Source organism: Carlito syrichta, unplaced genomic scaffold, assembly GCF_000164805.1.
Source record: "Carlito syrichta isolate Samal-C Ts95f unplaced genomic scaffold, Tarsius_syrichta-2.0.1 Scaffold305686, whole genome shotgun sequence".
Taxonomy (NCBI): Eukaryota; Metazoa; Chordata; class Mammalia; order Primates; family Tarsiidae; genus Carlito; species Carlito syrichta.
Window position 1 is genome coordinate 206568 of NW_007249782.1, and position 23961 is coordinate 230528.

The 23961-nt window shown below is 39.7% G+C and overlaps 3 protein-coding genes across 12 annotated transcripts in view; 2 read left to right on the top strand and 1 right to left on the bottom strand.

Moving 5' to 3' along the window:
• Nucleotides 1–3682, top strand: part of RUFY2 (RUN and FYVE domain containing 2) — a 51499-nt gene extending 47817 nt beyond the window's left edge. The window contains exons 17-18 of the mRNA XM_008062289.2: nt 2176–2253; nt 2349–3682. Coding sequence (XP_008060480.2) covers nt 2176–2253; nt 2349–2492 — 222 coding nt within the window. The 3' untranslated portion in view covers nt 2493–3682. The remainder of the gene's footprint in view (nt 1–2175; nt 2254–2348) is intronic.
• A 2829-nt stretch (nt 3683–6511) lies between these two features.
• Nucleotides 6512–17105, bottom strand: HNRNPH3 (heterogeneous nuclear ribonucleoprotein H3). Of its 9 annotated transcripts, none has more exons than XM_008062296.1 (10): nt 16884–17105; nt 11460–11594; nt 10794–10932; nt 10142–10281; nt 9564–9650; nt 9242–9357; nt 7467–7602; nt 7116–7211; nt 6936–7028; nt 6512–6809 (listed from the first exon to the last, which is right to left on the bottom strand). In XM_008062296.1, the coding sequence occupies exons 2-10, from the start codon at nt 11569–11571 to the stop codon at nt 6733–6735; spliced, it is 996 nt and encodes a 331-aa protein (XP_008060487.1). In that variant the 5' UTR covers nt 11572–11594; nt 16884–17105; the 3' UTR covers nt 6512–6732. The 9 variants fall into 9 exon arrangements, with proteins under 9 accessions (XP_008060487.1, XP_008060485.1, XP_008060488.1 ...); XM_008062294.1 differs by having other exon boundaries at nt 10097–10281; XM_008062297.1 differs by having other exon boundaries at nt 16903–17082.
• PBLD (phenazine biosynthesis like protein domain containing) overlaps nt 16106–23961 on the top strand; it is a 48825-nt gene continuing 40969 nt past the window's right edge. The window contains exons 1-2 of one of the 2 annotated variants that reach the window (XM_008062292.2): nt 16106–16348; nt 17979–17980. The gene's annotated coding sequence lies outside the window, so the exon portion shown is untranslated. Of the gene's footprint in view, nt 16349–17278; nt 17313–17978; nt 17981–23961 lie in introns of those variants that run through there. The other variant, XM_021714612.1, reaches the window with a different exon arrangement.

Here is a 23961-nt window from a genome sequence, read left to right on the forward strand (position 1 = left end):
AACCCCCCCCCCCCGTTTCAGTAAAAGGCACAAAAAAAAAGGCTGTTGGAAGCCGTGTGTGTTGATTGGTTGATTGTTATAGACTGGCTGTTTCCTTGAGCAAACAGCTTCAGCTCTCTGGGCCTTCGACTTTCTCATGTAGAATGAGGGAGCTACAGGCACTCATCTCAGAGGTTCCTTCATAGAGCCGCACTATACTGACCTTCAAGTATTAGCTTTTCTCATTGGAAGAGGGATAGGGCAAGGTCAGTCAAATTAAAAGAAGTCTGAAAAGCCCAGACCTGATAATCAGGATTTCTGAACCTGATGATGCTGCTTGCAAATCCTTCCCTTACAGTATAGCAACAGAAAGCTCAATTGCTTCCACTAGGTGGCTTTGGGATATTTGGCAAGTCACTTTCCTTTATGGTGTTCGTTAAGTTGGATTGCATTGTTTTAAGATCCCACTCTACTTTTTAAAAAATCTCATGAATCAAGTCATCTGATTCTTTACTGGTGTTTGTCTGATATGAACTGTCTAGTTTTTAAGATGCCCCTTCTTTGCAATCCTGTATTCTAAGGAGCCTTAGACTCCCCCATATGCAATAACCAAATACTCTTCTCTGCTCTAAGGAGCCATCATTCCTCATATGCAGTAACCAAACAGTCTTATCACACATGAGGTAACACATGCTGTTGAGACTGCCTGTGAAACACAAATACCCAAAATTAACCTTGTGATCTTGATCTGTGAATGCACAGAATTCAGCTGTTGGAAGTTTAAAAAAAAAAAAAAACTCTGGCTGGGCACAGTGACTCATGCCTGTAATAACAGCACTTTGGGAGGCAGAGGCGAGAGGACTGCCTGAACCCATAGGTTTGATACCAGGCTGGGCAACATGGCAAGACCTCATCTCTACAATAAGTCAAAAAATTAGCTGGGCATGGTGGCACACGACTGTAGTTCCAGCTACTTGGAAGGCTCAAGTGGAAGGATCACCCGAGCTCAGCGGATTGAGGCTGCGGTGGCCTTGAGTGTGCCATAATGTCTAGGTGACAGAGTGACTCTGACTCAAAAACAAAAAAACAACAAAAAAAATGTTTTGGAAATGTATTAGTGGGCTTCTTATGCTTGGAGAATATGTCTTTTGTTAGGTGATAAAGGTTTCTGTGCCCCAGTAACATGTGGTATAACATGTGGTGTGTGCTCCATCTTCAAGTTGGAATCTTCAGTTATACTTTAGGTTCTTTATGAACAGCAATGTGGTTTGGTTGAGGCTGTTTTAAGGAACATGTAATAAAATCAGTCAGCATTGAGGACTCCTCCTTCATTTGGGTCTTCTCACTGGAAAACTTCATATGGTCTTTCTGGCCAAATTGGTTAAGAATGTTGGTTAACCAAGTTGGTTAAGAATGAGTGGAGGCTTGGTGCGATGGCTTATGTGATCCTCCCACTTCATCCTTGCGAGTAGCTAGGACTACAGGCGTGTACCACCATGCCCAACTGTTTAAAAAAAAATTTTTTTTTTTTTGGTGGAAATGGGATTTTGCTTTCATCCAGGCTGGTCTCAAACTCCTAGCCTCAAGGAATCCTGCCTTGGTCTCCCAAAATGTTGAAATTACAGGCATGAGCCACCATGCCTGGCCAGGTTATTTCTTAAAAGTATTTTATCGGTGGCTCAGCCTGTAATCCCAGCACTTTGGGAGGTAGGTGAGAGGATTGCCTGAGTCCATGGGTTTGAGACCAGCCTGGGCAAATTGGCGAGACTTCGTCTCTACAATAAAAAATAAAAAGTTAGCCGGTAGTTCTGGCTACCTGGAAGGACTGCTGGAGCCCAGCAGGTCAATGGTGGGGTGGCTGTGAGTGTGCCACTGCACTCCAGCCTGGGCGATGGAGTGACTCCAACTCAAAAAAAAAAAAAAAAAAAAAAAAAAAAGCATTTTGTCATGGATATGTCCAAACACACAGAATTGTACAGGGAAGAGTAAAATGAATCATTACCCATATTCAACAGTTTTCATGATATGGGCATTCATTATTTTATCTATACATATTTCAGAATGCCTTTCAAAGAACGCTTATTTTCAGTTCTTCATAAATCAACTCCCATAAAATATTTGTGGGCAAAAAAGTTTTCACATGTAATTTTTAGTGTTAACAATTTGAGCATTAATATTCACTTTTCTTCCTACTAGGGATTGGTTTGGCTGAAAGACGAAGAAGCAACCCATTGTAAACTTTGTGAAAAGGAATTCTCACTCTCTAAGAGAAAGGTAAGGGAGGTAGAAAGTGAGCACAAAGATTTTGGTGCAAAAATGCTTCTAACTTTATTCATAAAGTTTTTTTCTGATTTTTTTCCATTTACTAGCACCACTGTAGAAACTGTGGGGAAATTTTCTGTAATGCCTGCTCTGACAACGAACTGCCTCTGCCTTCTTCACCAAAACCAGTCCGGGTCTGTGATTCCTGTCATGCGTTGCTCATTCAGAGATGTTCATCTAACTTGCCATAGACTCCTGCCCTACATCTTTATGTATGAAAGTACACACAATGAATGTTATGACATGTATATACAAAGTATCCAGACAACTCTTCTTAAACAGCTTCCAGTCAGTATTGGTACCAGTTTATCTTGCTCATATTTAACTCATGGGAACAGAAGTAGTATGCTTTGATATTTCTTTTCCCATTTACTCAAAAAAGAATTTTCAACACAGCATGTTTTAAAATAACTTTAGCCTACTTTTTAATTGATGTAATAATCATATAACCCTAACTCCATTGAAAGGCCAGATAGCATAGTTAACACACATTTGCCTTATCTTGTGAAAGGACTTTTTAAAAATAAGGCTTCAGATTATTTCATTCTTCCGAACTGTCAAGTTGATATTTGATGGTGCCTGTAATTCCTTAAATGCACTTTAAAGCTTCATGGTTCTCAGAGACTGGAAATGCATAAAACTGTATAGAAGTAATATCCCAGTTCAACAGATTTTTCATTATCTTGGTTGATTTCAACTATATTTATTTGCCCTTTCTGTCCCCTTCCCATTGGTCTCCTTTGCATTAGAAAGGACTATTTTACGGAATTTCCTTTTAGTCTTTTCTAAAATCTGTTATTGTGCTTACTGATGTTATCTTTCAGATACATGGATTAAATTAAAAGGGGCATTATTTGGCCTCGACTTTTTCCTTCTGATCTTGAAAGCAAGTTCCACATACCCATCATCCTTTACCTTGTCACTTGCCAATCTTCTTCCCATATGCTGTTGTCTAAATTGTTAGTTTTTTAAAGGGGAAACTCAGATCCCAACTCAAAGGTGAAAATAAATCTCTCCCCAGAAAACAATGTGTGTAATATTGCAGGGGATTTATAGGTTCACTATAAAGACTTTCTCCTCTAAGTATTTAAAATGAGGAAGAAGTCAAAGCTTTGCCTTTGATATTACATAGACTTGAGTCATTAAAAAAATTTTGCATTAATATTTCCATTGGAGTAATTTTTAGGAAGCATTACAGTTAGAGTGGTCTACCAGTGTATGTCCACTGGTAAAATTTCACCATGTCTACCAAGCTCCTCTATGCCAGAAATGTTGAGATGTGATTTCTGCCCTACCATGAAATACACGTACATACTTGAAATATTTCAAGCTGACTCAACACTAATCCAGTTGTTTATAGCATACCAAGAATTAAATTTGTAAAAATTACCTCTGTATAGTTACTTAAACAGTAGTATCACGTTTCCTGGTTTTTTAAATCTAATTTTCAGCCATGCACTTTAAATTTGTGAGCCTATTTATTAAAAATGAGAAGTTTGCATTACATTTAGTGATTAATCATAGACCTCTCCCCTTCCAAGATGGATGTATTGAAACTGAAGGATCTTTTTTCTTCCAGTACATACTTTGAGTTTTAAAATTATTTAATATTCTAAATAGCCAAAGTATTAAACAGATATTTTACTTGAAGATCTGTTTTCTTCAGAACCCAAATTTCCAGTCAATTTTTGAGGCTAATTTCAGTTAATCTGACAAACAGATTTTTAGATGATCTTTCTTGAATATTGGTAGAATTGTCCAAGATAGGAATTATATTCTTGAACCATTTTGTATTGATGGAATGGATTAACATTTTTATGATTGTTGAACTTGAGAATAACTGTATAAATGAAAATTTTCAAATAGGTTTTTTAAAAAAATTACTGTGCCTGGAACAAATTTTAAGATATAACTTAAGTTGTTTAAATTCCAAGGCAAATTTCATTCAACAAAATAACTATTATTTTTAGTCATCCCCTTAAATTTCTCGTCATTTAAAACTCATGTCACCACCGATTTGGGCTTTTTTAAGAGAGCTTTTGTGACAGCAGCTTGGTTTATGTAGTTTGGTCTTGTTTAAAAACCATTTATACAGCCAGGCACAGTAGCTCATGCCTGTAATCCCAGCACTTTGGGAGGCTGAGGCAAGAGGACTGCTTGAGCCCATGGGTTCGAGATCAGCCTGTGCAATCTGGATTGACCTCATCTCTACAGTAAATTGAAAAATTAGCTGGGCATGAAGGTGCAAGCCCATAGTTCCAGCTACTGGAAGGCTGAGGTGGGAACCCAGCAGATTGAGGCTGTGGTGGCTGTGAGCATGCCCCTGCACTCCAGCCTGGGCAGAGAGACTCAAAAAAAAAAAAAAATTTTTTTTTTTTTTTAATTTTTCTGTTACAAAACCTTCACAATTTGTATTTTGTGATTGTGATCCTGTATTATTTGCGTTTCAAAGTAGACTTCACATACCATTCCCTCACCTAGCCAGTACTACCACCACAATGCTATCATGGTGCCAAGGAATTGCAATTGTAATTCTTCTAACCTGTAATGTTTTAAAAATAAAATGTGAATTTTATAAACCAAATAAAGATTTGAAAAATTAGTCTACTTTAAATAGGCTGCTTTAGTTTCTAACATTGTATATTTTTACTGCTTACAGATTTTAAGAAGGTAATCTTAAGAAAATCGAAAGCACGTGATCTTCAAAAAGTATAGGTGGTAACGAACCCTATTTACATTTTTTAAATGTTACTTTTTTCTAGAGCAGGGTGTCCCGTAGGGGGGAAAAATGTAATTTTTAAGGGAAGCTAATTAAGAGAAGTGGGTATAAGCATTAAGATAAATCACTGCTTGAGTCAACAGGCTCCAAATATATAGAATATCACAGCCCCCTCTTCTAAGAGGAGTAATCACTCCTTATGAGTCACTTTATCTAATTTAATCTTCAGTTAGACATCACCTATATAGTTTCTTCTTCCAATTTGATTTATAATCAGTAACCAACACAAAGCATTCTAGGACAGACACCATACTATTATCTCCCACATTGACATTTATTACATTATTAACATTTCTGGTAAAACAAATAACAAGTTCAATAACTGAATTCACATTGACAGGTTTTATTTTGATCCATTAGCCAATTTGGAAAAAAAGCCATATTGATCAAAGGGATTTAAATTAAAAAGCACCTTTCCCTTGCTACATATAGTATTTTCAACTATAACTCCAAGCAGATACCAGATGCAAAATCCAACCGTAGGATTCTTGTTTTAACTATGACATGGACCTGTTGCATATGTTTTTAAAAAGTAGTCATTTATACAGTTATTTAAAAACCATATGCTCTGCTGTGCAGGAAACTGAAAATACATTTGTGAAAATTATACTCCATAGTAAATACCTATGTACTTACACTGAATTTTTGTCACTGAGAACCTTAACCTACTCTAAGACATCTTGAGATAATTACAACTGTCACTTTTTTGGAAACATTTTTTGGTACTTCGGTCAAGTGCTGAGGGGATTTTTCTCCAAAATCTAGGGCTAGAATTTAAGCTTCTAACATTCCAATCCCCAGGAAACAATTATGAATATCCAAAAATTCAGATACCTCTTAAGTCATTAACATTTCAGAGCTATGCTTGATAAATGATAACTAAGCCGGGTTCAGTGGCTCAGCCTGTAATCTCGTGCTTTGGGAGGCTGAGGTGAGTGGATTGCCTGAGCCCGTGGGTTCGAGACCCACCTGGGCAACTTGGCGAGACCTCATCTCTACAATAAATCAAAAAAATTAGCCGGCGTGGTAGCACGCGCCTGTAGTTTCAGCTACTTGGAAGGCTGAGGCAGAAGGATCACCGGAGCCCAGCAGGTCGAGGCTGCGGTGGCCGGGAGCGGACACTGCACTCCAGTCTGGGTGACAGAGTAAGACTCCAACTCAAAAAGAAAAAGAGTAACTAAAGCCACCTCATCTTTAGGCTTTGTATTTACAGTATTGTCCAGGAAGAATTAAAAAGTTACACTAATTTTTCGTCAAGCTCTATTCCTGATGTCTGCTTAAGACTTGCAGCTTATGCAGAAGTGAACCATTATCCTCTAAAATTACACCACACTAACTTCTTTTGGAGCTAATAGTAAAATACATCAACCCAAATCTTATGAAGGCAGCACATCTTTAGGAGTAACTAGTATATAAAAAGTATCAACATCAGTGGTTTGAATATAAAAATTTATTTTTAAGTCAAAGTATGCAACAAATAAAACCTACAGAAAACAGATTTTCCCATCACAATCTGTTGCTTTACCAAATAATATTTTGAAAACACATTCCTTCAGTCTTTATAAAGTTCTTAAAATACAAAAGAAATGAAATCTGTAAGAAAGTCTAGTAGACCAGATGTTGTTGCCAGGACATGTGTGTTGGTTATGCTTTCAGTACATCCCACGCCATCCACCTCCACTCATGCCACCTTGCCCATAGTAACCTCCACTGCCTCCACCACCACGGCCTTAAGAATAAAAGACATTAAGAATCACTGAGGAGATAGTCATACATAAGACATTAAAGTAGTATCTGCTTTACACATCTGCTTTACACACGGGGACTAAAACAAACTGAATTAAGAGATACGTACCATAACCACCCAAGCCATCAGGAGTGCCATATCCTCCACTGTAATTGTTCCCCATTCCCATTCTTCCAACAGATCCATAACCTCCTTGGTTATCTTAAAAAAAAAAAAAAAGCAAAAAGAAAAAAGTTTGAGGCTGATTGCCAAGTAGCTAATTCAACTTATTTAAAAAACTTTACATACCCATTCCATCTCTGCCGTAGCCTCCCATTCCAGAACCTCCCATTCCAGAGCCACCTCCAGGAGTAGAATTCAGGAAGAGTTCAATGTATCGATGTTCTTTAAGAAAAAAAAAAAAACGGGAGAAAGAACAATGGATCAAATTTATCAGTAAAAGGTTTTAAAAGGTCAATTAGCTTACATAAAGTATGCTCATCAATTCCTAGTGCAGTGATATTGGAGGCCAAATGATTTTAGATCCCACCAACTGCCATAAGTTACCTACAGAACCTAAAAAACTCTTATATGAGAAACATATTTTACAAACAAGTTCACATCTAGGAAGTAAGACAGCATGCCAAGAATACCACTTACGCATGTTATTTTTATCTTTAGACATGGCAGCTACTGCATCTTCATGTGTCACAAATTCTACATCTGCTTCTCCTGTTGCTCTGCCGTCAGCTCCAATATCAATATGAACTCGTATTGGATTTAGTGGTGAGAAGAACTAAAAATAAAACACTCATTACCTATTTTTCTACTCAGATTATTAAAAGTAAATATCACATATCTTGATTTTTCATCATCCATTAAAACAAACCTTTCCACTGCCCTGTGCTGCCAAATCAATCAACTACCGAGGTTCTGTGAATATAAGACTATAGGGAACTTAGGGAAAATGAAAATAAGTTTCTGCTTTTAAAAAAAAGCTTGCTGATATTAAACTTAAAAAAAAATATTCTCACTAGAAAACAGTTTACCTTAAACAGAGAAGTCTCAGACCCTACAACTAAAAGGGAATAAAGCCAAGCCCAAAAACCTTGATTCCCAAGAAGTATATTTCAAAATTGCTAGGCTGGGCATGGTGGCTCACACCTATAATCCCTGCGCTTTGGGGGGCCAAGGCAAGAGAATTGCCTGAGCCCAGGGGGTTTGAGACCAGCCTGGGCAACTGGGCGAAACCCTGTCTCTATAATAAATTTTAAAAAGAGTTGGGTGTGGTGGTGCATGCCTATAGTTCCAGCTACTTGGAAAACTGAGGTAAAAGGATCGCCTGAACCCAACAGGCGGCGGCTGCAGTGGCCGGAAGCGTGCCACTGCCCTCCAGCCTGGGCGACAGAGTGAAACTCCAACTCAAAATAACAAAACAATCCCACGAAATTGCTGTTTGAAACATGTCATCTGAAGCTTAGAAACTATGTAGCGAGAAACATCATGCTATGGAAAAGGGGAGTTTGCTGAACCTACTAACAGCTCCCAAAATGTATCACTTAGCTCTAATCAGAAACTAACCAATTTAAGCTATCCTTAAAGGCACCTGGAACTTAGGGCAACCAATAAGATCCAGAACAAATTATCTGAGTAAAAAAATTTTGTCTTGAGAGCCAGGCTCGGTGGCTCAGCCTGTAATCCCGCACCTTTGGGAGGCTGAGGTGAGTGGACTGCCTGAGCCCGCGGGTTCAAAGCCCGCCTGGGCAGTGAGACCTCATCTCTACAATAAATCAAAAATTAGCCGGGTGTGGTAGCACGCGCCTGTAGTTCCAGCGACTTGGAAGGCTGAGGCGGAAGGATTGACAGAGCCCAGCAGGTTGAGGCTGCAGTGGCCGGGAGCGGCCACTGCCCTCCAGTCTGGGCAAGAGAGTGAGACTCCAACTCAAAAAAAAAAAAAAATTTGTCTTTGGGTCTCTAATGCAACTATTTAATAGGTAAAGGATGGGGTGGCTATGACTGAACTTAGTGTATGAGCTAAAGTTCTGCCACTCCCTAGTCGATCTGAAACCAACTAGTTTCAAACTGCAGCATCTATTCCCCTTATTTCCAAATCCTCAGTTTGTCATACTATCTACACTAGAAAAGCCAAACCAAACCACTAAAACATATATTTATCACTACTCTATGCTGGTCAGTCTTTTACTGTATTCTTAACTGGAGTTTATGAATGTAGCTTCTTACTTGCTTGAATCCTATGTAGCTCAGCACACAATGGACACAAAAATATCCATCAACTACTAAAGATAAAGGTAGATCTATTTATATTCAAGGGATTTGACATTAAACTACAAAAATGAGAGCCTTAAGAATGCTTCAAAATTAGATTTTAATTGAGGATAACTATAAAACCACTAATAATTATTAAAATTACTCACATTAGCAATGTCATTTTCAGTTGCACGAAAAGGCAACCCTCTCATATGTACGAAATGGCCGCCATGAAAACCTGAACTTGCATCACCAGCTCCGCCATAGCCATGTCCTCCCATACCTGGAAAATAAAATTTGCCAGTTGTGAACTATGGAGTAGGATACAGGTAGAAAAGTATTCATTTTACACAAGGTATAAAGCCCTACATAGGAATGTAAGAAATATGCTTAAATTAATTTTTAAATACAAAGTACCCATATTAATTATAAGCTGGCAAAGAGGATACTAAAATTTGCCTCATAATAAAAATATCTTTAATATTTTACCTCTTCCATCTCTCATTCTGTCATCAAAGCCATCATTTCCATAGCCATAATTATTATATCCACCATAGTCATCAAAACCTCCATAACCTGTGTAATTTAAGGAGAATCAATGAATACATACTTTCAAGAGATAAAGTTATAATCTAGTTTACAAACATTTTGTGGTAAGTCATCTGTTTTAACAAACTTAATTATCAGAAGTTTGTAATTCCCAACTTATTGCATATGAAAAGCAATTAACATTTGATGAAAATATAAAATCTCAAAAGGATAATTTCAAACATGTAAATATCACCTGTATGCCAGAAAAAGTAAAAAATGCCAATATCTTCATTTTAATTCCTGTATAAGTCTTTTTAGGTGCCAATATGTGCATCAATCAAATCCCACAGCTGGCCATGGGAATCTGTTTTCATGAACAGGTTTTAAAACCTAGTAGGTACTGAAATTACTGCCATTTCTATATTTCTTGACAAAATGTCAGGAACATTAAGAAAATGACAACAGAACCTTTGTTCATTAGATACACATACCACCATCATATCCATCACCTCCTCGTCGCATTCTGTCATACATACTTCCACGCCCAGCTCCATAATAACCCCCTCTTCCTCCTATTGGTCTATCATATGGTCCCGGTCGCTGTCCCAGCAATCTTCTTGGTGGATCATAAAATCCTTTGATTTCACTCCTGCTACTTCTGAAGATCTCAATATACCTATTTAAAAATGTTTAAAGTACAGGTTTCAGCATAAATGTATTAGAGTAAATTAGATATTGGGCAAAATGCAGTAAGTTTTTCTATATCTAGACAGATAACCCAATTTAAGTTGCCTAAATACACTGTAAGTTATCATTTTTTACACCTACAAACTTAAATAATTAAATATTTAAGTTTTACATAGAAATTTAGTCATTTGAAAACAATTCATCAAATATGTACTTTTAGTTTGTTTCCTTTAGTACATGATAGGTGTTTTAAAGAAAACAGGTGATTATACAAAAACACTTATCAACAACATCCTACAAAATAGAAACAATCTAATTTTAATTTAACTATTAGCATTAATTCCCCACCCAAATCTGTAGTTTCCAAGTTAAATTTAGGTAATTATCAATTCTTTTAAACTACCCCAGAAAAATGTTATGGTTACCCCCCCATTTAAGCAATAGTGACCCACAACCCCCAAAAATAAAAATTTAACACCATCCCAAACTCTCCATCCCCACCTGTGCCCTATTCTTTCCTTGTGTTTCCCCAGAGCATTTTCTGCTATCTCCTTTGAAGCAAACTGCACGAAGGCCTCCCCTGTGCTTCTCCCCTGGTAGTCCATCGTCAATGTTATCCCATTTGGCACGATTTCCAACCCTTTAACCCAAGGACAAATAACCCCATCAAGGGGAACAGTGTTAAAGGCTGAAACATTCCCATCTGAATCAAATATTCAAAACAAGTCTAAACAAAACAAAACAAAACAAAAAAAGCTTAATTTCCCATCACCCCATAATACAACGAAAGATTTTTCAATTATTGGATTAAGTAAATTTTTTGCAACCAGTGTAAAAACACTGCAATTACACTCTAAAAGCCCACCTATATTACATAAAAAATAGCTACAAATCAAATTTAATTATGCTCCATATGCTAATTCATGGTTCATTTCATCACACACAATTATTCTCAATTATGTTACTGCACATTAATTAGTTTTTACATATCTACACATCCTGTATTGAATGTTAACTGGAGCACATTTCATATTTTCAATACACTAACCAAGATTATCATAGTTAAATTAAGTTCCAAAATCAAATGGGTTTTGCAAATTAAAAACAAAGTAATATCATACAAATAAAATTACAATACTACTAAACTTTGACTAATACTAGAGGTACCTTGAAAGAACTGAACTATTTCCTCTTTGCTGCAACCAAATGGTAGTCCACGAAGTCGTACTGTCCCATCACTAGCGTCATTTGGACCATTATGTTTCATAACCCAATCCATCTCAATACCGTTTGACTTAAATGCTATAAAAAATAAACAAGCACATAAAGCAGTCAATCAAAATACACTCTTATCAGGAGGTACTGAAGAAACACCTCTCAGAGGTGTCACAAGAGGAAATGTAACATGGGGCTTAGTGACTCCTGTGACAATGCCATGAACACAACAGTATACCAACTTTCTATTCTGGAATAAGGAATAGGCAGTGAAACCTGACCCCTTCGACCAAAAAGTACTGAGTTTCTTAGGATTATTTTCTTAATTTTAAGAAAACTTGCACAATTCTACTACCAGAGTCTTCAAATTATTTGAGCATGTCACCTGAATGTCAACTCTAGCCTTTACCTCATCTCTCAAATTTTCATCCACTTTTCAGATTTCATTATTCATCTGAATAGTTATGCAAATTCTTTAAAACTTGAATTATCCACAAGTCGCGTTTGATACTACTGTCCACTCACATCAAGAGCCTAAGCAAAAAATGCAAGAGTACTGGTTGATGTTGGAAAAGTATTACAAAAATCTAACCTTTCAAAATCACAATAATGTTGAACACATCAAACTGTCTTTTAAGGAGGAAAATTCTCATCTTTTTTGCTAAGTCTAGTTTAAACTCACCAAGAACAAGAGTTTTAAAATGACTGAGTTAATAACATTAAGTTTTAAAACTGAGGTCAAAGTCCTCTCAGAAAGTGAGTGCCTTCCAACAGTACCTGTGTTTTTGAAGCCACCTATCTGGAAATCGCTGGAGATAGTATACAGAAACCAGTTTACTCAACTGCTTTAACTTTTTAATCAAAGAGACTTAAACACGGACTTCAAAGTTTCCCCCGTTCCCTCCAACATGAACATGCCCACCCATCTCCCTTCCCCAGAGGTAACCAACCATCCTTTGTTTTAAAAATCCAAGAACATTTTCAAAAGAGACTAATGCAGAAGTCCTTCAGCTGCAGAAACTTACCAGAACCTTACAAATTTCACTATGCAGCTGCAGGAATTCTACTCACTTGCATAATTTCAAACCTTTTCCTCACCACCTCCTACCCTGCAAACAAAACAATTTGTTCACTTGATTCCTTTATGCTTGAGGATCGTACCTTATATCATCAGTATTCACTAATGCTTAATTTTCCGTGATCTAATTATTATTTGAGCATGTCACCTGAATGTAACATGGGGCTTAGTGTTAGCATCTTCAAAGGATAAAATTTAGAAGTAGCATCTTCAAAGGATAAAATTTTCCTAGAATTCATATAAAGTCCTAGGTTGCAAACTCTAGACAGAGAACCAAAATGGGAAGAATACAAATTTGTAACTTATGTTACATACAACTAATTCTTAACAACTAATACACAGTATCAACTTTTAAGAGGAAACAAACCCTGGGTTTGAATCCCTACTCTGCCACTCACTGGCTGAGCTACCTAGCCCCAAGCCAATTCCACTGTAAAATGCAGCAGTAGTAACTTACACCTCACTAGACAGTTACAAGAATTATTTAAAGTGCTTGCCTCATGGTAAGCATTCGCTGATGGCAACTGTTACTGGATTTTAAAGGGCTGGTTCTACAAAACCAATGAGATACACCACAACAAAAGATCTGAACCTTAAAAAGAGAGAAAAATAATTTGAGCCTTGAAAAGAACTAACGACTGTTTAATCATTTCCAAAGTCAGCAAAGGCTTTTAAGAGGCTAATACTATTTCAGAGAATAGAGAGACAGCCCCAAATCAGTTTGGAAAAAAAGTCCAAAGATGTTTGACAAACTATCATTTTCTTTTAAAAAAATGTGAGATAGCACCAACCTAAAAAAATAAGTGTTTCTTATAAAGGGTGATCTAAGAACAAAAAAGTGGAAAGGATCTAACATCAAATGTTACTTCCTTGTGAAAAATTTAAGAACCCTGCAAAGTCAATCTAATCTATTGTGAAAGGATTGTGGTACTTTTAAATCAAATGTTAGCACATTTTTTTCCTTCAATATATAGATTTGCATTTCAGGAAAAAATACCAAGGAAAAGGGCATGGAAACTGATCTTTACTATAAATCTTAGCATTTCACAAGAAAATGCTAGCAACCAAACTAGTTTTTATTTTTGGATCAGCCTATACAATAAGATCCATATGAAAACAACAAAGTATTGCCTATTAAAAAAAACACTAAACAATAAACACAAACTACTTTACAAGGTGATTCTCCATCCCATATGTGAGTAGCATATACAATAAAAGACAGCCTCACTCTACTACACCAGCAAAATTCAGAATTCTACTTACAAAAAAAAACAAGAAAAATTCAGGGCATGCAAAGGGACAACCTGCTTTAATACCTTTATAAAGCTGTCAGAAACTACCTAAACATAATTATTCAGGATAATCCATCTCACCTTTCTTTGCAACAATGTCATGGCTAATCACTACTCTGCTTTAAGAATTCTAAGTGTTAGCACCAATTAAAAATACCAGCAGTTAAAATAAGATAACTTTAGTCAACTTTCATGAAACTAATTTCCTAAATATTAAGTGAAACAAGTCAGTCACAAAAGGTCACATATGTTATGTTTCCATTTATATTCATAACTGTCTGAGGCTTGAGGGGAGATAGGGTGCCAGCATGGGGAATGTCTGACAGCTAACGGGTACCTTTATGGAATAAGTGTTCTAAAATTAGATTGTAGTGATGGTGGCACAAGTCTGCGAATGTTCTAAACCCCACTAAACAGTACATTGTAAATGGATAATGTTTATGGTATGTGAATTATATCCCAAAACTGTGAAGAAAGAACATCTAATGGAGAACTGAAATATAGAATTCTCATAACATGGAGGCACAGCTTATTTTCTCAAAAACAACAAAGATTTGATGCATCAATAAACAACCTAATAAATAATAACCCAATAATCAATAAAATGGTACCCTGCCTCGTGCAGTAGCTCACACCTATAATCCCAGAACTTTGGGAGACTGAGGTGAAAGGACTGCCTGAGCCTAGGGGTTGAGACCAGCCCAGGCAACTTGGCAAGACCTTGTCTCTACAATAAAAACAAAACAAACATCAACAACAACAACAGTGAGTCGGGCATGGTGGCATGCACTTGTGGTTCCAGCTACTCAGAAGGCTGAGGAAGGATCACCTGAGCCCAGCAGGTCGAGGCTGCAGTGGTGGCTGTGAGTGTGCCACTGCACTCGTGTCTGGGTGACAGAGTGAGACACCAACTCAAAAAAAAAAAAAAAAAAAAAGGGTACCCTAGTGGTCGTGAAAAACAAAAATGAACTTGGCCCCCAAAAAACGGTTATGATGTAACTTTAACTATAATGGAAATTTTACAACATTCATCCTTTCCAATGTGCTTGGCTCCTTTAGAAAAACTCTTAGACACACCTCTAATACCTTAAGGAGGTAAGGTCTCTAAAATTAGGAATGAGTTTAGTCAAATCAGGTTTTCCCTACTGCCATTCAGTCACCTGTTTACCAAAACAAGGACATCTAAAGACATTGTTATTTTAAAAGGGCAATTAGACAGACTTCCAGATATCGGTGCAGCTGAAAAAAGAGGGCAGAAGAAAGGTGTGTGATCTAATCCAGTTAGGAAAGTTACTGATCATTATCATATTCTACTTTATGGTGAAGTCTGAGCTATCTTTCCAAAAATCCACTAAAACCCACTTGACCCATTAACTTCACAGGTTAAAATTTTGGTAAACTTTTCCTTGGCAACCTTGACACAACATCATCAATAACAGGCAGGAGGTTTTTTCTGGTTTTGTCTTTTAGAGCTGTAAAAGTAGTAACAGACTTCTTGTAAAGATTTATATAAATGATTGGAAATGGGTTCTCAGGCCTTCCTCGTCCCTTCTGTACTGCCTTCAAGGAAAATTACAGATCCATCCACCACGTTTATGGTGTTTAGCTTCTCCGTTTAGTAGGTCTATACTACCTTGCTCGAAATACTGTTACAGTGTACTATACTCCTACAATTAAGGAGAAAAAAAAACTCTTTGTTACCAAAAGAAAATAAACTCTGCCTGTATTTTTAAGTACTTTGCTCCTACAGCCTTAATGCCAATTAGAAAAAAAAAAATCTCCGCACAAAACACAACTCGAGGAGATTTCATACTGAAAGAGAGTAGTGACTCAATTCCCACACACACACACACACTCTTACCATAACTGGTTGTGTTTTAACAATCGTTTCCCCAAAGTTATGAAACCCTTCAACAAATTCTACCCCGTATGCGCCAAACTACACAAACCCATTGCTAAGCCACCCGCCCCACCCGTTATCACAGGCGACCGGGCCCAGACGACCTGTTTGAAACATGCCCGTTTCACATCCCTATTTGGTAAGTCACCCACTTTCCTGCTTATAAAGTAATTAACCCACAAAGTCTTTATAAACGTTCAAGCGTGGAAAAACAACAACAAAAAAAACCCGTTGGAAAACGAGTACGTACTCTTTTCGAAGTTCCAAATCTGGACTATAAGGGCCGGCTAAGCGTCCTTTATTCCTCCCCGGAGACTTTCCGTTTATCTAGCTGCCCTAGAGACCAGAGAGCTAGGGAGAGCGCGCCCCTTCCCCCGCCCCGTCCGGCAGCCAAGCCTGGCTTAAAAACCTTCGCCACCGGGCGGCGGAATTACAAAGGAGGCCGTCTGCCTCCTTTGTCCTGGATTTGAGAGTTGAGCGCCTTCGTCGCCATGAGCTTTCCTCCCCCAGCTCCAGCCTCTCTCATCTTGGGAACCTGCGTCAGAAGCCGCTCGCAGTCCCGCCAGCCCAGGTAGCCCTGCCGAGACTGCAGAGGAAGGGAGGCCGCGGCGGGAGGCCGGGCCCCTCCGGCGCCATTTCCATCGGGAGCGCGCCCGGGAGCCCTGATCCTCCCCCCGCCCAGCTGCCCGGGCTATCCCTGCTCGCTTCACTCCCCACCCTCATCCCTCCCAGGGACCTCTGGCCACCCGCCACCCTCGGGCTTCTGAATCAGTTTTCGGAAACTGGAGAACAAAAAGTTAAAAAAGAAAAAAAAAAAAAAAGCAGGGAAGGGCGGGAAGCCGAAGCGGCCGCGCCACCGTACCCAAAATGGCGGAGGCCAGACCAGCAGGGGAAGAAGGGAAATGCTGGATGCCCCCACTTCGGGCCTCGGCGTCGTCCACTGAGTTCCACCTGAGCCAGTGCTCCCCTCGGCAGGCCGCCCTCCTTGAAGGGGGAGATGGTCCAGGAGGCGCAGCCCGGCCGCCTCCGAGCAGCGACCTCCACACGCCCCCCACCCCCAACCCTCCGGTCTCTCGCGTCCTCTCGAAACCACCGGCCCAACCTACCCCCTTTTACTTCTGATACCCTGTCAGGCGAAAGTGACGCCGACTGCGGTGCTCGGGGGGCTCAGTCGTGAAGAGGAAGAAGCCGTTCGCCTCGTGTAGCCCTAGCCACAACGGTCCTCCCAACCGTCTCCGGCGGCGGCAACCGCTTAGGGAGCTGCGCAGCAGAGCGACTGGCTGGGGGGGATGGGAGAGAGCGAGCGAGAAGGAGGGGGTGGAGCTAGAGCCCGAAGCCCGGCCAGCCCCGCTCTCGCGAGAGGAGAGTCGGTTCCGCCTCGGCGGGCCGTAAGAAGCGCGCTTGCGCGCTGCTCACTTGTTGGGGCGAGGCGGAACGAAGCCGCGGCGGGTCCCTTGAGGGAAAGAGAGAGCTGCAGCGCGCTCCGCCTTTCTTGCCTATTCTGCGTTCTCGGAGCCCACCGTTCTGTCCTCTCGGTGAGGTGACAGCACTCCTATCAGTGTGTTTTGGTCTCGCGGTTTGAAAAAGTGCTTTCACGATGGGCTCCGCCATGAGCAAATTCCGCGGAGGCCCCGCCCTTGCTCCGGTGTCCACAGCGGGGAGAGGGCGCCACGTGGTTGGCCTGGCACACGCGGGGAGGGCTTTTCTCGTCCACCATGTTTGCATTGTGCAGTAAAAATTAGGAGTGTTTCTCGGCTTCGAGGAAGCAGGTGTCACTAAGGCCCGATGTCGGCTCTCGGGCTGCGTTTTCTTCCCCGGCCCTGGTCCTGGCCCTGGTGCGTCCGGCCCCCTCCGCGGGCCTCGTCCAGGTGCGCCTCGCGGGCGCGGGCTTCTTGCTTGAATTCCTAGCCACCACGTCCCCCCTTTTCTGCAAATGCTTCTTAACTTTCTTCTCGCCTTCGCGTTTAATTTCATCTCTCCCTCCATTAAACCCCTAGTGACCAGTCGCCGACTTCGGGCTGTTTTCTAAATAGAACTTCGCATATTGAAAATAGAGCTTACAAGTGATAACCAATAAATACATTTTGGTCGTGCTGTCTTGCCACTTTGAGGTTTCTAATGACACACTATGGCCTTTAAGTTCAAATAAACACGCAAACAATTTCTGTGGGAAGGGTGGAGGGCAAACCTGGTAAAGAGAGAAGTGCGAGTTAAAGTGCAAAGGTTTAGGAACGTACATGGAATGCCAGGAAAAGGAAATGAAATTTGCCCACAGTGGAGTGTTTCTGTAGGGCGAGTTAAGGTTGGAAATGTGGACAGAGCTGAGTGTAGACAGACAACCTTCAATGTCCAGCCAAAAGACTTTGAACTTTGTCCAGACATTGGATCTGCTGAAGGTGGAGTGAGGGATGTTAGAGACATAGAAGGATGAGTAATTTTTTTTCTCCCATGAGATCTTTAATGTGTAGGATAGTGACAGGAAGCCATTTACTTTCAAGTAGTGGAAACTTCCATTTGAAGACTTTAACTCATCCCCAAACCTGCTTGAGACACGTGTAGGGCAGTAAAAATTGCCTAGGTGATAGTGCCTTACTGCCAATTTTGAGCCCACTCCCTAAAAATACCCTTCAGTGGAAGGGTGAAAGGACAATGTGTTCATCATTACAGGAGATAGAAAACAAGGATGCTGTAATAACACCTATTGAGAGCTTGCTCGTGCTAGGAACTGTAGTCAATGCACTGACTTTTTACAACCCCCCAAAATTATTGTCTTTATTTTATAGATGAAGTGCCTGAGTCCTTGAGAAGTGAAAATAGTTGCCCAAGGTCACACAGCTGAGTGGCAGAGCTAGAACTGAAACCACAAGGTTTGACCCTGCAGGCCAGTGTTTTAAAATCAAAACACTGAACCTTTCTGGGGTTACAAATAATTTATCCATAAATTAAGGGAATAGACATTTTAGGAAAATTGAAGTTACTTCACCTAGTTAACACTAGAATTACTGCCTCAGGAGATCCGTGCTTACTGGTTTATTGCCTGGAGACTTGAGCAGGTCTGAAACTTGATAGTCCTGGTATCTCTGACACTGTGAGTCCCAATCCCCACTCCCTCTTTTTTACAAAACAATTGCTGCATTAGTAAGACTCCAAGCTCCCACAATTGTGTTGGATGGAGTTCTTCCCTTGGTCCTCCTTCCTGGGTTCACATTACATGGCTGCTTTTTTCCTTTCAGTCTTTCAACCTGATTTGGTAGCTGGAATTCTGTAATCCTTTTCACCCTTTGCCTGAATTCAAACAATCTATTTGCTGCCTGGTTGAATTTGGCATTCTTTCCACATATTTACTTTGTGGTTATGAATCACAATCTTAAAATCATTCTAATGACATGAATAATTTTTCATCAGCAAACTGCTATTTTGTTTTTGGCCATAATTTCTTTTTTTGTTGTTGTTTTGTTTTGAGTTGGAGTCTCACTCTGTCGCTCAGACTGGAGTGCAGTGGCCGTTCCCGGCCACCGCAGCCTCACCTGCTGGGCTCCGGCAATCCTTCTGCCTCAGCCTTCCGAGTAGCTGGAACTACAGGCGCGTGCTACCACTCCCGGCTGATTTTTTGATTTATTGTAGAGATGGAGGTCTCGCCAAGTTGCCCAGGCGGGTCTCGAACCCATGGGCTCAGGCAATCCACTCACCTCAGCCTCCCAAAGGCGCGGGATTACAGGCTGAGCCACTGAACCCAGCGGCCATAATTTCTTTTTTGGGGGGTCAGAGCCTCACTCTGTCACCCAGGTGCAGTGGCATACTCACAGCCCCCGCAGCCTCAGCCCGCTGTGCTCATGTGATCCTCCCACCCCAGTCTTCCAAGTAGCTGGAACTACAGGCACACATCACCATACCCTGCTAATTTTTGGATTGTAGAGACAAGGTCTTGCCAAGTTGCCCAGGCTGCTCTCGAACTCCTGGACTCAGGCATTCCTCTCACCTTGGCCTCCCAAAGTGCTGCATTTACAGGCATGAGCCACCGTGCCTGGCACGTTTTTGGCTCTAATTTCTTGGTGTTAGGCACTCTTGACAATATGAACTCTGCTTAGATTTAAAATTAGTGCATGCATTTTGTTTGCATTTTTTTTATTACAGTAAGGAAGTTTTGAGTTCAACTACACTAGTCATAAGTATAATCTTTATTTGCCTTTGTATTTTACTACTTTTCTCAAAAAAAAAAAAAATCAACTCTTCTCATTTGCACGTTGACTCCTGTAAATAAGGCTTGGTGAGATTGGCTCACCACTGCTCCAGTGATCCCTAAAGAATTGTTTCCAGATCGATCTCTGTGGAATTGTTTCCATAGAGATGGTTAGAACTAAGGACTCACAGCTAGCTGCTTTCGGGATTTTTTTTTCCTCTTTTTCTTTCGGTCATTCCAGTGCTTTCCTTTTAGCATAGAGATGAGCGGGACCATGGAGAGAATCTTGTTAGAGGCCAAAATGAGAGAAAAGATGAAAAAGGAGAAGGAAATAGAAGTACTCTACCACCCGGTGGAAAATAAGACAACAAACATGTGATTATGTATTATACCCTCAGGATGAAGAGGAGAGGAAAATTCCATGCAGAGCCTGAGAGAAAGAGACATTGAAAGAGATTGCACTCTTCTGGGGGAAAGGAAGGCACGTTAACAAAAAATTGGTTAAGATAGTTGTTCACGTGCCCTCAATAGCACTGCACTTTTGAAAATAGAATTATCATAATTATTTGCCTATATGAAAAGCAAATAAACTACCAATGTAACAAAACCCACAAATTTCTAGGAGGGTGTCTAAGTAAGGTTAATGCCTTCTGAACACTAAATCCTTCTCCCTAAGGCTGTGAAATGCTTATTTTTTGATTTATATCATATGTGTCTACTGTCTTTAGAAAGTACTGATCTTTGTCATGATTCAACATTGTTTCTCAAGAAAAGGCTTACTTACACAGTTATATTCTTGATACTTTTTTGTTTCTCTAAGTTAACAAAGTGTTCATCATGGTACTATGGAAACCAGAAGGCCTCATCCAATCTTAGTAATTATGATACTAAGTAAACAAATGGAAACTCAAAAGGACAAAAATACCTAAACACATTGTTTTTCTAATTTTTGAAAATAATTAAAAGTATCGAACATTCTTTCTATTCCAGTGGATTGCTGTGAAGGCCAGAGAAACCAGCTAAAAAGGACAACTGTAAGCCCTAACCCAACAAATTACTGCCTTTAGCATGTCATAAACACATTGGTAATTTAGAAAATACAACACGAATAATAGAGTAGGAGACCATTTCTCCTAATGTGATTTTTGAGCTTCTTAGTGGTAGATAAAAATACAGGTTTTGGCCAGGCACGGTGGCTCAAGCCTGTATTTGAGAGGCCTAGGCGAGAGGATTGTCTGAGCCCACAGGTTTGAGACCAACCTGGGCAACACAGTGAGGCCTCGTCTCTACAATAAATAGAAAAATTAGCCAGATGTGGTAGTGCATGCCTGTAGTTCTGGCTACTTGGAAGTCTGAGGCAGAAGGATTGCCAGAGCCTAGCAGGTTGATGCTGGGATGGTTGTGAGTGTGCTACTGGACTCCAGCCTCAGCCTCCTCTCACTCCAACGGAGTGAGACTCCAACATTAAAAAAAAAAAAAAAAAAAAAAAAAATATATATATATATATATATATGTATGTGTATGTATATATTTCATCACTTATGTACCTATGCCTCTCAGTGTGCAAACAGTAACAATGGTCACACTGGGAGTGGGGGCACTTTAAGTAATTCATTTTCACCACAACCTAGAAAGTTTTTATTTTATGGACCAAGAAATTGAAGAATCAGGAGATAAAGTAATGCTCCCAAGTTCACTCTTTGCCCCTCCCCCCCCAAATCAGTGGCAAAACTTCCACTTACCTTCATAATGAGGGAATCAGACCTAAGTTCCAACCTCAGTTCTGACAACAGCTACTAGTTAATTGAAGTAATTAACTTTTTTAAATTTCAGTTTCTTAATCTCTAAAATGAGTTGTTAGGTTATTATATAGGGTAGAGATTTGTAGTTGAAATAACAATTCTAGTCTCAGGCGTTATATGTGTGTTTATCATGACATTGTTAATGAATTTGATTCTTTCTTGTTCAAACTATTAAACAGTGAATTTAATAGAATTTTTAAAGTAAGCACAGTGTCCTTAGCACTGTGTTAGGAGCCAAGAAATTATTCCAGTAAAATCTGTGACTTATACGAATTCATCTGTGGACAGAGTAAGTAGTATTTCACAGGTAATGTGCTGCTGATTTTCCAATATAGGCAGATGCAGCTGCTGTTAATAAAATGGAAATTGATTTGAGAACATTACTGAATTCCTAGAAGGTCAGTATATATGTTTCCAACTATAAAGAAATACAACTACATAAAGTGAAGCTGTCTGTGACTTTCAAGAGCATATAGATCCATTCCATTCCATTCCATTCCATTAAATAGACAAATTATTTTAAACTATAGCAAGTGATAAGATAGAGTAAGCACAAAGTGTTTGGGGGAACACAGAATAGGGCCATTAGTGTAGCTGGGGCCTGAGGGAAAGCTTTCTGAAGGAGATAACTCCTGAGCTAAGAGCTGGAGGATAAGTAAAATTTAGCTGAGCTATGAAAGATAGGAAAGGCATTTAAGGCCGAGGACACAGTAAGGTCCAAGTCATAGATGTAGACTTGATAGAGGTGGGAACTCTAAGCAGTTGAAGCACCAGATCTTTGAGAAGCTTGTATTCCTGTGGAGCCTGGCTTTTGTTTTGAGGTTGATGATCAATTTAGTGTTTTAATTAGATCATTCTGATTAGAGTGTGGAGGATAGATTTGGACGGAAGAGAAGAACAACAGATAAAGTGAACATTTAAACTAGGACAGTCGTACTAGGGGTAGATATAAGAGGATGTCTTTGAGAAATAATTAAGAGCTCTTTATCAGGATTTAGTAATTGAGTAGGGGGGCTGTGGATGCGTGAGTGAAAATGAGTCAAGGATGAATTATCTTTGGCTTAGGGTTGGATAGTGGAAACAGTAAGTGACATAGGAAATATAATTAGTATGTTGATTTTGAGATACCATGTATAATCCAAGTGGTTGTATCTAGTAGGAAATTAATCTGGCGTAGGGATATGGTTTTGGCATTCATCAATATATATTTTACTTTTATACTTAGAAATAAGTTTTGGTTTTTTTGAGTTGGAGTCTCACTCTGTTGCCCAGGCTGGAGTGCAGGGGCACGCTCATAACCAACACAGTCTCGGCCTGCTGGGCTCAGACAATCCTTCCACCACAGCCTTCCAAGTAGCTGGAACTTATGCCTAGCTAAGTTTTCAATTTATTGAAGAGACAAGATCTTGCCCAGTTGCCTAGGCTGGTCTCAAACCCCTGGTCTCAGGCAGTCCTCTCACTTCTGCCTCCCAAAGTCCCAAAGTGCTGGAATTACAGGCTTGAGCCTCCGTGCCCACCAGAAATAAGTTTTTTGGGATGGCCTCAGGATAAGTAAATTTACTGTAGAATCGGTTGTAAAAACCAGAATGAGAATTCATTGACTTACAATGAAGACTATAGCAAGCAGAATGCAAATTGCTCCTATATTTTGCAGGGGAAGCTTCTGAATATTATACATAAAAGGGATTATTTGGGATTTGTTATTATTTCTGTGTAAGAAATTTCTCCAAAATTTAACAGTTTAACACAACTTTTTATTGTTTCTGTTTCTGTGGGTCAGAAACCTTGGAGCAGCTTAGCTGGATGCCTCTGTTCAGGGTCTCTCACAAAGTTGCAATTTAAAATGTCCCTTGGGAGCTAGAAAGACAAGATCACCAAAACCCTAATTTTAGCAGAAGAATCCAGATCACCAAAGTAAAAGTCCAAATATGGGACAGAGAAGAAAAAAAATTATAGAGAAAAATTAACAAAACAAAGAACTGGTTCTTTGAAAGAATAAGCAAGATTGAAGGACCCCCTAGCCATAATGACCAAGAAAAAGAGAGAAAGAGTCCAAATAAACACAATCAGAAATGCAAAAGATGAAATCACAACTGACCCCGAAGAAATACAAAGATTATCAGAGAGTACTATGCACATCTGTATGGAAACAAATTTGATAACCTAAATGAAATGGAGGACTTTCTGACATCACACAACCTC